A 14,786-nucleotide genomic window follows, 5' to 3' on the forward strand; every position below is an offset into this window, starting at 1 on the left:
GCCTTCGTGCTTTGGTTCATGCTGGATCTTCTCTTTGTTTTTCACAAAAGTAACCTTGCCCTCTGTAATCTGAAAAAGAAAAATCGGAGGAAAACCTTAATTTTAAAATATTAAGAAAGTCAGAAAGCTGTGAGAAATACGTCCCAGACAGAACTGTGTGGCATTGAAAGAAGTGTCCCTTCAGGACTAACTTTTCTCTCTTCTCAGAAACTACTCAAATCCACTCCACAGAGATGGAAACCACTGGTGTTCTGACAGCTTCTTCTTATGGTTTGTTTGGGGCTTTTTAGCCTATAATGGAACTAATAGAACTGCTTATCTTCTCCAACGAGTTTCTAAACTAGTTTCATTTGCATAGTTACATTTAAGAAGTCAGGATTTCAGCACCCCTTCTGTGTTTAAGAAGCGGGTTGTGATAGTGTGCCTCAGTGCTCAGTCCTGATGCAGTGAAACTTGATGGAGAGTTACAGAACTAACAATTAAATCAAGTTGTTGAGGTCACCCCCGTTTTCACACAGGGAAGTAGAAGAGCCTTTTCTTCCACAGGGAAGTTCAAATTTAATATATGTTGGACCTTTACCCTAGGAAAGGGATACCGCCTTCCAGTGGTGTAAGTAGAAATTGGCATTATGTGGTGCTAAACTGAAAATTACGCATATGGCTGAGATCCTGCTCTGCATTTCATTTGTTAGCCTAAACCTATAAAAAGTGTTCTGATTCAAGTATGTTGTCTGTTTCTCGATGGGGAAATTCTATTGTAAGCGTTAGTGGAAGATGTCATGTGTGTAGCTGGCACGCTGGTGAAAGTAAATAGTATCTAGGTCTTATTTAGGGCTTTTCATCAGTGTATCTCAATTCATTTCACAAGGAGGGAAGGATTATTAAAGACTATTTCCAGTACAGAACTGAGTAGATTTCAGTGAATTTATCCTTATGTTGTTTCTGTGTGGAAGGAGTTTTTGGTTTGGGTTTTTTTTTCCCTCTTGAGAGTTCAGTGACCTGTGTCCTACTGGTGCAGTATGTGTTCAGTATGGTGCAATTTGTTCACCAGCTTACACGCCTTTCTTGCCTTCTGGAAGTCATATATTTGATAGCAGAAGAGCTTACGTATGCTATTGTAGAGGGGTTTGAACCAACTTCTGTTTCCCTTACAGATGAAAGTGGCGTGCAGAAGGAGCAGTATATACTGAGAGGTTTGGTATCGGGCAATGCCTTCTCTGGAGGTTTAAAGGAAGCCCTCAAAAAGGAAAAAGGCATCCTTTTCCCTTTTACTTACTAGATTCATAACCCAAACTGCTGGCTCTGTTCATGACACTTTTTTTTTTACAAGAAGCCTTAAAATATGGCTTCTCATGTTTATTTACTTGGATTCTTCTCTTTAATTTGTATACACAATAGTTTGACTCCTCCAACTACTAGACGATCAGCTGGCAAAGAAATGTTCTGAAATGCAGCCTAGGTAAAGCTATCAAACCGGATGGTAACGTGAGCTTTAGTCCATGTTTGTAGAGCAGAGGAAGAAAACCGCATTGCACAACGCCTGTCTGCTTTTTCAAATTCTGCTATTGTTTTAAAAAATCCGTGCCCCATATGTCAGTCATCTCTTGTTAAAACAAGACCTCTGACCAAGAGACTTCATTGAATAAGAATTACAGTAATGTGATCCAAAAGTTCATGGACTGGGAACTCCTCAAAACCTGGCATGGGAGGAATTTTTTTTTTTCTTTATTTGTTGTAGAGTTAATGTATGCGGCTTCTCAGGCATGAGGGTACAAGGGGAAACAAATAGCTTGTGAACATTATTGTTAATCTAGATGCTTAGAAATGAGCAGTCATGTTTTCCCAGATTATGCAACTGATTCAAAAATAATGATGTATTTTAAAAATGATGCCTTTGGGTTTTGTGCTTTCCAGATAAAATGCTCATCTCGTTTTCACGTTTTATAATTCTTGGGGTTGCTAAGAAAAACTACTACTTTAAAAGATACCAACAATTCCTTAATACACCCTTCTTGTTTCTGGAGTTTGCATTGAAACATCTAGCATCACCAGAACTGGAGAATTTAGTAGCAATATTATTCATGTAAATTTAATTCCTTCTTTCCTGTGCCCTCCCTCTGCTTCTGCTAAGATGTTGGAATACTTTGGCAATGTAGCACAGTAAGGGACAACAGTGTGAATAATAGTATCAGGTAAGTTTACTAAATGCCTCTAAAAACAGGACTACAGGTTGTTTAGTACAAAGACGGAGATGAATGTAACAAGTAACAGTTTAAAAAATAGCATTACCCATGCAAATTTCAAAACAGAACAAGATTTTTCTCTCAAAATTGTGCCACCCTCTTCAGGAGAGGTAGGATTCCACTCTGAAATTTGTACGTGCTTTCTGTGGATGTGAAAACATTTTCAGTCATCGCAGTATCCTACCACACCTCAGTCATTTTTTATCATCCCAAAGTTGGTCACCCAAATTGCTCATGATGATACATCATGATGAACAGAAACCAAAGCTCCTAGAAAGGATCAGTATAGTAAGCATGCTTTGCTCTGTTACTGGTATTCTCAGAGACTGTCATGTTTGCCTTCTGGCTGGCAGGCAAAGATTAAAATCTTGATTGTTGGAAGGCACGGCTGTGCTGGTGTGTCCCAACAATGGAGCATAAGCCCAAGGCAAAGACTTTGAACGTAAGACTGAAATTTCCCTCATTTTGGGCTCGGGCAGTTTTGACTTCTGAGTAGAATCCATTACAGTTTCCAGATGGGAGAAGTGATGTTATGGAGGAAGGAATTCAGGGGAGCTCTGGTATTTCAGCTACAGCTCGCCTCTAACTAACTAGCTCATATCAGAAAATGAGAAAATCTGCAAAAGTATTAATAAGAATGAAGTGGGATTTTCTGCATTCACTGTACAAAAGGCCTTGCTTCCAAATTATATGCTGTTCCTATTTTCCAAACTCTGCATTAATGTGATGTAGAAAAGACTTATGTCAGCCCTTGTCTATGTGATTTACCATCTTGCTTCATCTTCCCTTTCCAGCACTTACAGAACCCTGCAAACTTCCATAATGCAGCAACAGAGCTCCTGGACTGGTGCGGGGACCCCAGAGCCTTCCAGAGACCATTTGAGCAGAGCCTGATGGGTTGTTTGACGGTACGTCCACTCCCTCAGTGGCGGTGGTTCCTCTCCTTTTGTTTTATACCGTGTGCAGTATGTTGTGGCCAAAGGAACTTGATTTGCAGAATCTTCATTTTGTGGGGTTTTTTGTCATTTTATCTTAACTGTTTATTTGATTCCGTTACTTAACAGGAAGCAAAACGCAGTAACAAAAAGTTAAATCATAAAAGGCAAAAACATTTATAGTTAAATTACTTATAAATACACAGACTAGTTTACTTGATATGCACATGGTTTGAAAATGGTAAGTGAGCTGTGTTCTTATGGAGTTAATGGGCTTTTCAGGCATTTATTTTCCTTTGCTCATTTTTGGTGGGACTGCAGGACTACTTGTCTTCTATCATAAGTATGCTTTACTTCCAGGTAAACAATGTTTCTGAGGTGCCTGTTTGGCTTACTTTGTTACGTATATTGACTGCAGGTCTAACCCTGACATGCTAATCCAACAGTCTCATTGACTTCAGTGCTTTTCTTGCCATTGCCTCTTTATTAAGACCACTGTAGTTCTGTAGTTCTTTTCTTTCCATTGCCTCTTTATTAAGACCACTGTAGAAAGTAACTTCATCATAATGCATTGAAAATACATTTTAGTGTGTACACAACAACATTTTTTGTTTTGAAAATTTTATTTCCCATGCACCCGGCAGCAGGATCCAGTCTGAAATTGTTATGTGGAGACAGGACTTCAGAAGAATTAAATTCTGACTGGAAAAGGAATGTTCAAAAGCTTCACTGCAATTTGCAGAACAAGTTGGTGTGAATAAGTAGTCACAAAGGTGATAGAAATTTTTAAATGATTAATGAAGAGACCATCATTGTATTTGTTGGGTTGCAGAAGTGCATGGATTATTTTTATGCACTATGTAGCTGATGTGTGTAAAACAGACACCAAGACTGAGATTTAGTTGCCAGAAATCCAAACGTTAAGGAATGGCTCCATCTTAATGTGCTCAAGTGTATAGCATCCCTCAGATTTCTATGTCAGAAAGTTAGAATAAATCCAATGATATAAGGAGGTGCATATCATTCTTCTAATCAGAAAAAAAGTTAAAGAAAGTTAGAAATGTTAGTAGAGTCCAAAGATAGGATATTTAATGATTCTGCTTGAAGTAAAAGTTATATATAACCTCAGTCATGAGAAAAGTTGTATAGGATCTGATGTGACCATAAACAATATTTCATCTACACTTTTTTCAAAATTTTGCTAGCATTTTCATGTTAGCATTTGGGAAAGGAGACTTTCAGCTCAAGTATTCCTAGGCAGCCTGTGCACAGTATGTCTCTGCTAGAACATTGTAAATCTGACCTGTAACTTCCTTTTCTTTCTACATAAGCAGATCTGCAGCCTGGACCAAGTGCAGGGTCAAAATAAGATCTCACTGTTAGTGATTCATTGTCTTCACAGAGTGTAGGGAAAGCGAGAAGGAAATGCTCTATGAAAAATAAAGAGGTAAAATACACAATAACTCGTTGTCAGAGTTTCTTGAAATGAAAATACTACCTTTCTTCTCACAAGACAGACAGACATCCTTATTATTGAAGTACAGTTAAGATTTTAGCAGTGTGTATTTCTTTGCTTCAGACTCCTCCCTAAAATCTGAACAGTGGGGGCATGAAACTCTCCCTTTCCCAAGCTTGTTATGGGAGAGCGCTATCTGTAGTGTCGGACTGACTGGCAGCAGCATCTTTATCACATGTTGTAACCTCATTATATTCCTAACAAGGAAAAAAAAAACCAGGAACTTAACCGGTTGGCTTGTTTTGTGTTAGATAAATACACGGGATTTGCATGATGCATATAAACCACAATAAATGTTTCTTGTTCCAAATTTTAAAGTCCCTCTAAGGAAGATATGCTCTAATCTCTCACTGTGTACATCCCTCTTCCTGCTTCCCATTAAACAGTACATGGTTGTACCCCAAGATACTCCCTGTATCTTCCTGATACATAGCAATATAGTGGGCAAGGTCTCCTTTTTTTTTTTTTTTTTTTTTTTTGTTCCTTACAAAAATTCTTCCTGTCTGAGCTTGCTCATATACAACTTCTTTCTAAATAATATTTTCTTCTTTAAGATCTCGCAAATGTGGATATTGAGGCTTGTTGTCATCTTACAAGAAAATTTGTTTATCTTCGTTTATTTAATAAACATGATAGAACTGTAGTCTGTTTCCAAGGAAGTTATTCAGAAAGTTGCAAATAAGTGAAACGTTGCTAAAATACTGGAATATCATGAGTAAATTTGACATTAGCTTGCTTAGCTGCATGTTCTGTACTGTCAAGAGCCAATTTTTCTTCATGCTGACCAAGTTTATCAATGTTCTTCTTTGTGAGGATTATGCTAAAAGAAAAATGAAAAATCAGTGTGAAAGTCTGTTCAGCCACTAAAACAGGATTATTTTTTTTATTTTGCCAGTCTTTAAAATTACCTTCAAAACCAAATTCCCTTAAAACTTCCATATTTTTTGATTTGCTTTTTAAAGCAAGTAGTTTCTACCTTCATTACAACATTTGAGCTGTGTGGATTCCTAAAGGCAAATGCATTTAATCCAGAAATTCGACAAATACTAAAAATGCTTTCTTGCTTAATAAGGCTTCTCCTCTGTAGTGTACAGAAGGATTTTTTTCTTTTATAACATTCTGTTCTGTTAACTCTCTGACCAGGGAAAAAAATGGTATACTAAACTGTTCTGGAACCATGAAGGGACATGAAATCATCACATCCTACTAGTGGATAACATGGTATATACTAATCCAGATTGCAATATATTAATATGTCATGACTGCAGAAGGGCAAGCTCTCTCAGGAATGAGCAAACCATCCATTCATACACTGCAAAGATAAAATGCATCAGATGTAATGACAGAGCATCAAAACAGATCTGTTGTATTATGAATAGCCAATTTAACGGTACCTCTGGTATGACAGATTCTTTGCATCATTTAAGTCTTATCTATAATATTTTTTGCAAAAAATAAACCAATTGGATTTAATCCTATTAATAAAAAGGAAAAAAATACGCTCAAAACTTTGCAATTGTGCTTTAATTGAAGACGTGGTTCTTAGAAAGTAGTCTGTCTATCCTACATGTCATCTTCTTGTTGACACTGTCAATAATACCGCATTTACTTTATAACACTAGTATGTTTTTATTACTGTTGCCAGTGTAATGGACCCTGAATGGATGCAGAAGAATGGTCTGAGAAATATTCTGCTTGGGCATCAGCAGAAAAGCTTCCAGCTTTCCTTACGGAATCGCTGGTTTTGATAACAATATATAGAGTAGGCTGTTAGAGCAGGTTTTCTGTGCTTAAATTGTAATGGCAGCACTTGGAGAAATCTTGATGACTTGAAAATTTCATGAGTTAGCTACACAGCATGTGTTGAACCTCAACACATTTCTAGTGTTCTTTTTTCCTCAGTGATTTTTTTCTCTTTTAGAATAATAAATGTGCATAGTATACATACTGGCTATTAGCAGTAGATAATGATTTTTTTGTATCAGCAGTACTTGATACTGGAGTTAGATTTGCTACTATGGGCTCCAGTGACATGGTATGCAGGATAATAGGAATGGTTTTCTTATTTCAAGAACAAACTCAGGATTTGGTACAACAGCTGAAATCTTACCAGAGAGATGTCTAATAAGGCATGTAAACAGGCTTTTGTTTAGCTAGTTAGATACTCTGTGTTTGTTACATAGGATCTTTCAAATGATTGCTCTTTTAGAGGTGAAGTAACTTCTGTTTGTGATATAGAACTTAGTCTATTGCTGTCAAGGCCTATGAATAAAACTGGAACCATTCTGTGCAGTGCAAACAGTTGAAGAAAAAAGGTTTAGGGTACATGGGTAAACCCATGGCTTGTGCTATAAAAAGGAAATATTTTTTCATGAACTAAGCCCCCAAAGATGTGCCCCTTCTGGCAAAAATATGTGTGGCTGCACGTGCATCACCGTTACATTCAAACAGTTCTGGCAGACATTAATTCTAGAGCTTACCTTTTTGCGCTCACCAATTACAAAAAAATCACCAAAGTGAGGGGGTAATACAAGTCTATAAAGAAAATGCATTTCAACAGATAAATAAGAAGTCAAGGAGGGAGGGGTAAGCTTTGCATCTGTTTTTTTCCTTGCAAACTAGAGGCTACAGAAAGGTTCCCTTAAACATCTTTGATGGAACTCATGTGAACAAATTACCATCTTTCTTGGAGACCATAAACTCTCCTGTAACTTGCTAAGGAAAGCTAGGTGTTATTTTTCAACAGTAGTTATTTTCAAATCAAATAGAACTGTCTGTAGGCCAGAAGCTGAAATATAATTGAAATAATTGATTCCATAAATTATTGAAATTGTAATAGATACTATGTTCTTTGGTATGTAATATTACTTCTTGTACAGGGAGCTGATTAAAATAACCTCCACTTTCCACAAACCAGTCGTAGCTATGTTTTTATTATGATTGAAACGGTTTCTGATTCTAGCGTTCGTAGTATATAAAGCACTTTGGGATAAGATTATATTATGGTAAGGCTAACATTCTTGATAGATTTAACAATAGATTTCACTAAAAACGTACTGTATATGGCATTACCTTGCTTTCTTCTGAAAGAAACAGCTTTGTTGACTACACAGCAGTTAAAAAAATAACCCTAGTTTGGTTGGACAAGGTTGTCTCACTCTTTTCCCAGATCCAGTGTAGTCTCATCCCATAGGTCTGCTTTGGCCAAGCAGTTTAACGTGTAAATAATCTTACTAAGGGCATTGACTGTTTTTTGTTTCGGTGCTGCAGCAAAAAGGGAAACGAGGGGACAGCTGAGAGCAAAATAGATTTACAGACTTGTCTTCAGCGAAGGACGGTAAAGGCACTGCTTTGTTCTCTTACTGTGCTTCAGTGTTAGAAGGTGCCAAGTTTGTCATTCTTCAGGGCTCTTCAGTGTGTTCGGATAAGAAATAAAAGGGTGAGAGAAGTACAGGCTCAGTCTAAGAAATTAAAATCCAGCACCACAACAGTTTTGGACAGTAGGAGGAATTTAGATAAGCAGCGTGTGCTTACCTGAGCTGGCTCTTGGCCAAAGCACTGAATGAAACAGAGCTTTCTGTAGTGAAAACTGGGTCTCTCACCATTGTGGTTAGGACCTGGGTCTCTCTTTCCATCCAAAAGATGGCACTTGCTACCCCAGTTTGTCCACGAAAAGCTGTGCTGAAACATCCATTAAAAACACATTTTTCCCCCCTGCTATCTTAGTGTTCTAGATTTCCTCTCCAAATATTGGGTCTACCTCAGTCAACAGATGTGGGAAACTCACCCATGTTTGTTTAAGAAATGTTTCTCTTTACATTAAAAGAATAACAACACCCAAAGCTGTAGTCCTAGTTGTACTCTATCTGAAAATTATGGATTTCGTTTAAATCTTTTGTGCTGCTTGTAGCACTTACTGGATCTCTGTACTGCTGAAGGGAGTTGCTTAAATAACAAACATCTGTATGAAACTGATGGAAGCATCTTCTGTAGGTTCATGTTTTAGTGATACTGATATGTGGTATGATAATCTTTTGAGTTGCATTGCTCTTTGGAAAATCCTGGAATTGAGACTGTTAAGATTTTTTCAGGTCATTTTAAGAAAAAAAAAAGCTGCTATTAGTTTCATGATACAGAAATCTATTTTAGCTCATCCGATATGTAATGAAAAATATGTGATTAAAAATATATATATATATAAAAAGACAAGAACAGTATCTTTTGAACAATTTCAAGTTTCCACAACAGAATGCCTGAGACAGCAAAAACAACAAAGTTGAGCTAACGCTAATGTGTTCAGAAGGTTATCTGCTGCTACATTGACTTCATGCCTGGCTGGGTTCATTCTGTTTAATGCAGAAAAGTATGTAATCAAAAATCAACATGTGACATTCAAAAAGTCATATTTCAAATCAGGTTAGGATCTGAATGTGAGTAATTACGGATGGAAGAGTTGGTTTGGCACATCTATACCCAGAAAATAGCAGGATGCAGGTGCCCATTTAGAGCCCTAGAAATGTTGCATTTAGTTTTTATATCCAAGACTTCCAGAACAAAAAGTTCACGTGGAATAAATTCTGCTTCCATCGTCCTCTCCATGCATTTGTTAAGCACACCGTTTTATATGTTTGCAGTGCATCGCAACACTCCAGGGCTGTGTACGTGCTGTACCGTCGGAGTACAGCCACCAGGCACAGAACACTCTGCTTCAGAGCAGCTCATAATGCTACAGTAATAACTCAGTATTACTGGCTGTCATATGACCTCGTGGTGTCCTAAAGCCCTTTCTTTAACTTAATTTCATTAGTCAAGACACGGGTTATTTTACAACTTTAAAATATTTGTTTGAGATGTGTTGCTGTCCAAATTAAAATGCTTTTGGAATTCCTGTATCACTTTCTTCATATGATGGTTGTATGTTTCACCTGTATCATTGTTCAAAGTCTGCCAGGACTCAGGTGGCCACAGTACAGCAGAGACACAGTGATCAGCTGGCTTAATTAAAGCAAAATCCCTGCATCTTTCCTTCTGGGAGGAAATTTCAGATGGAGAGGGTTGAGTATAGTGACCTTCTGCTCTGTGCTTATGGCTGTTGGAGATGTGCAGAGGAGAGGAAGAGGATGTAAAGAAGGAGATATCCTTATGGTTTATTTCACTGTTGCAGGAAGTGTCAAGAAAAGTAGTAGATGGCAGGGATACTGGTTTATTTTACTTTGAAAATGTGGTCCTTATCCAACTAATGGGGTGGGAAATACATTTTAAGAAACCCCTAGTTCGAATACAAGGGCTCTGTAGAGTCTCTTAAATTTGCAGAACTTACTTAATTTCTGTTTTCGAGCATCAAGGGAAGAAACTAGTTAATGATTTAAAACTTTACTCACCTGCTTTGATTGTATTGTTGAGGCAGCCCTTCTGCAACTGGAGTGTAAGAGTCTCATCAGACCAGGACTTCAGATCACAAAGATTTCTTCCTCCCTTTCCCCTCTTTTTTTTCCTGTTTGAGGCAGATCACTATTCATGTTGCAAAATTCCTCAATTTGCTTCCTGTTTATCTGATCTTTGTGTGTTACTGAGGGGGAAAAATTACCATCTACATTGCAGAATTCTAATTACAAAATTTCTGCTGTAGTCTTCAAACTGTATTCAGATAATTTCAAGTATGCACAAGTGGCTGAACACAGAGCTGTCTGAACTAGCAATCAGATGGCATTTTTAGTTTTGAGCAGCCAGCAAATTGAATTGGTAAAATTCATTCTGATGCCAGCAGGGGGGGGTGCTCTTGACTGCTGCTAGTTAAGAGATTCATTGAAAGTGCAACATAATGGGAAGGGAGTTTTGTAATAAGCAGTCATATAGCTCTCTTGATTAACAGGCCTGTTAGGTTAAGAGGTACATTGTTCCAGTACTTCGTGGCGTGATGACAAGAAGGGAAGGGAATGGAGCTTGCCATGGTGTAGCTCCTTAGCCTTGCAAAAGGAGAAAAGGGGAAAAAAAGGGGGGGAGGAGGAAGTATTGCAGCTAAATTCAGCAAAGAGAATAGAAGTTGGTAGCTGAATTTTCTCTGCTTTTCATGTTATTAAAACCTCACTCTCATTGTTTTCCCCTCGCTGTCAATGACCCTGAGCGTTCAGGCATCTGGAACTCTGCAGAGCTGTGTCACAGGCAGTGAATGTGATGTCTCAGTTATGAATGCGATATTATTCAGATTAAAGATTTCAAAGGTTTGGGATGATCAGATTTTCTTATTGGCAGTTAATGTAACAATACTGTTTGTTTGCAAATGAGGTGTTACGTTCCTTTAAAGATACAGCTTGAATCAGTTGTCAGCACTATATCTAAGTTAAAATAAAAGCTAGATGTTACAAGCTTGTGTAGGAAATAGGTTAGCTTTTATAAGGTCTAACTATCTCAACTGTTATTGTAAGATAACATTGAGAAATATTAAGTGTTGAACTATGGGCTGTCCAAGCTCCTCTCTCAACTGTGATAATGGAGGATGATCTCAATTTAAGATTGTAGTATCACTGGCAACTATTTCTGTTTGTTTGTTTTTAAATGCATTACTTTTCAAAGGAATCTAATGGCATATGTGCTTAGGTCAACTAAGATACATGCTTACAGGATCACAAAATGAAGTCATGGTTGAACACATGGTGCCATCTTCATGTTGTCGGAATTTTTGCCAATGTGCTCAACTTGAATTATCAGTTAGAGAAAGCCTGAGTGTGTTTGCAAGTGGTATCATATCACTTAGCCATAACATTGAATGGATAATTGAAACTGTGTTGACTTGATGCCATTTGATCAGCACTGTTACCTGAATAAGATGAAAACACAGGGAGGTTTCAAACTTGAGAGAGTTCCTGGGAGAGGGTTCAGACTGAGCTGGGTGGCTCCAGTAAGCAGCAGGTGTCTGGAATCGCTGAGGTTCAGCTTGAGACGGACCTAAGGGACCATGGTGTCTACTATTTTTCCACAAGTTGGGATGTCATATAGATATTGTCTGGTCTACTGTAGATCCCCTTACACCCCAAGCTCCAGGGATTGACAGCTAGTCTGTTCCAGTGCTTGATGATCTCTAACACCTAGAACATTTTCCCAGCATTTATCCTTAGTCACTTGTACACTGAAGACATGAATTCTGTTGTGTGTTCCTAATTTTCTATTTGGGCGTTTGATTTTTCTTTCCCATCTATAGTATTAAATAAGTGTCTTTGGCCTGGTTTTTGGAACATTTTTCCAGTTTATAAAGATTATTTTAAACACTTATCTTGTCCTCTTAAGTGTTGGCAGACTCTGCCTGTTATCATCTAGAAGTCTTGCAATTTACTGTTTTGTTGTCCAAGTCACAACTGAATACATAGAAATGACCTGTATTCAGGACGTTATGATTTGACAGAGGACTATGAATTAATAAACTGAGTAAAATTTATACTACTTACATCTGGGCTATGTTCCTCTCTTATGACAGTGTCATATAGGGCAATGTCAAAAGGCATCTTAGAGTTAAGATACGTTACGTCCACTATCTCCCTTATATTTACAAGGCCAGTTAACTCATCAAAGAAGAAAACTGCACTCCGCTGACAGATTGATGATGATGTTCTGTATTACTCAATATTTGTTTAGTAATTTGTTGTCTGTCTGGCTACCTGTAATTTCTGAGAGTCACATTTTTACCATCTTAAAACCAGAGATCTGATGTGCCCCCAAAGCCTCAGTCTTGAATGAATTCCTCAAGATAATCGTGGGCAGTTACAAGCTTTCCCTGAACTAGTTCCTTTGAGGCACTCTAAGGTAAATTTCAGCAGGGTCTGCTGACCTTACTATATGGAACTTACCAAATGTCTTGTAGTTAGTTCTTTGCATTTTCTGGATCGTATTCCTATGACGCATTTGGCATCTTGTATCTGAGAAGTCTCAGTGTTTATTTAAAAGGCCAGGAGGTCCCTTGCGAACAGGTTCACTAGAGGAAAGTCTTCCAAATACTGAGTGAGCCATGTCTGATTTCAGTTGTAGGTAACATGAAACAGGGTCTTTAGAGGATATATGATCTGTTCTGTTTGACTTTCATTTTGAAATAAAGTAAGTCTTCAGCTGTCACAATTGAAAGAAAAACTTTAAACTTTGAATACACTTAATGCAAAAATTTGTAAGCCTGTGAAGGAACTGGAAATAAAAAGTGAACTACCCTCTTTGTGTTGACCAAGGGGATCACAGAGAAGTGTACAAAACCCAGGAGCTGGAGGAGAAGGGCCCAGAGAAAGCCCTCTTGAGCACAGTTCGACCAGTTTGTTTTTACAGAGCCTCCTTCAGCATTTAGCAGAGTGCATAGAAGAAAAATTTAGGTGGAAAAATACTCTTGGCAAAATGGAAATTTTATTAGAAATGTCTGTTTTCTTTTAAGTAGCTGAGGGTTTTGTTGTTCTTTTGAGAGAGATATTGTGCAGTTTGTCAGTGGAAGCACTTTCTTTCAAATTTAGATGATTATTTTTTTTTAGCTAAAATGAATTTGCAGTTTGTTTTCCCTCACATTTTTCATGAAAAACTTGAGCAAGAAGTAACAGTTTGACTGGCTGACTTCTCTAGAGTTGCAGGTTCAGATTCCACCTTCTCGTGCGTAGTCTTCTGCTTGCAGTGCTTGCTAAGGTATAGCTTCACCCACTTTGAGGTAGGCTTTAGCAGGATGATGCCACAGCCATCGTGGTGTAGTCAGCGTCGGGGCTGCACGCACTGGCATCTGGAAGCTCTGCTTTTGGCCAGTGAAGTAGCAGAGGAAATTAAGACAAGAAAACTGATGTCAAATGATAGTGTAAAAGGTTAGGACTTGGGCTGACCCAGACTTTGCAATCTATTCAGTGAAGAGGTTGCGATCATAGGTTGGTTCTCATCGGCTCAGGGTTTTACGATTCTCTATATTTCCTGAGTTACCGTGTAGATTTTTTTCTGTAATTATCAAGATGTCGGTTGAGAGTAGTGATTTGGCCTCTGACCAGCAGGGTCTCAGTATTTTGTAGCTTCATGTTTTAAAAAGAAGCAAGCATATAAGGAGACAATGCATTTCTTAAGTTACCCCGGGCTCACTGATGAGCAGCTGTATCTGCCTTCGTTCCTATCCAGTTTCAAAATAAATAGTTCAATATTAATGTGCTTTTTCAAAATAGAAAATGGGAGGGCCCTTTTGCCTTTGTTTTACAGGCCTGAATAGCACTCTGAAATGCGTTCCTCTGTGATGGTACAGTAGATGATGCCTAAACAAATTTAAATAATGTTTACACGTTAATGAGACATTGCCCTCAGGAGTCTTTAACAAGATGATTTTTTTTTAGAGGAGATTTCTGTCTGCTTCCTACTGATCCCTTCCCTAACATCTGCCTGTCGCTGGCTGAACTATGGTGATCCTGGAAGTAGGAAAAGGAACAGTTAGATATCAAAGTGTGCAAGTGCCTTGCAGATCTCATAGCAGCCCACTGATCTTCACTCCTATTGCTAACTTAGCATGAAATATGAGATATCTTGTTGTTCTGCTGTTGTTCTTTTGCTTGTGTTTTTTATTTTACCTAATTTTTGCAAGTTTGGACCCAGAGTTTTAGCCAGGGTATTAACAACAATCAGACTTTTCAGTGTAAAGGACCAAAGGTTGGTCTACCAAGTTGGAAATGTTTTTTGATTTATCAAAAATAATTACATTCTTTCTCAGAAATCATTTTTTCTTTCCTATATAAAAATTAAAATTGTAATTGTAAAGAGAAACAGGAGATAAACAGTAGGTGTGTTCTAGGGTTGTCTGTTATTTTACTGATTATCCCAATTTCTCACTTCATTTCCCTGAAGCGATCTACTCAATGCTGATTGGGAGGGGTTAAAAAAAATTTAGGGAGGGGGATACTCCTACCTGAGAAAGTTACGTGAATCTGTAATTTCTAAGTTAATAGGAACAATAGAAACAACAAAAATCTGCCCAGAAACTTTATCCATGCTAATTCTTTCTTAAGAAAGAAATTTGGTTCTTAATTGTCAATTAGGAAAAGTAGATACTGGAAAAAGTTCAGAATTGTAAGATTCATGTAATAGTGTTGGGTAGATAGGGCA

General features: G+C 37.8%; 1 protein-coding gene across 1 annotated transcript in view; it reads left to right on the forward strand.

Annotated features, from left to right (window-relative positions):
* ZMIZ1 (zinc finger MIZ-type containing 1) overlaps positions 1 to 14,786 on the forward strand; it is a 357,117-nt gene that overhangs the window by 209,678 nt on the left and 132,653 nt on the right. The window contains exon 5 of the mRNA XM_082486190.1: positions 3,038 to 3,151. Within this exon, the coding sequence (XP_082342316.1) occupies positions 3,038 to 3,151 (114 nt within the window). The remainder of the gene's footprint in view (positions 1 to 3,037; positions 3,152 to 14,786) is intronic.

Source organism: Vanellus vanellus (assembly GCF_965231255.1).
Source record: "Vanellus vanellus genome assembly, chromosome: 7".
Classification (NCBI taxonomy): Eukaryota; Metazoa; Chordata; class Aves; order Charadriiformes; family Charadriidae; genus Vanellus; species Vanellus vanellus.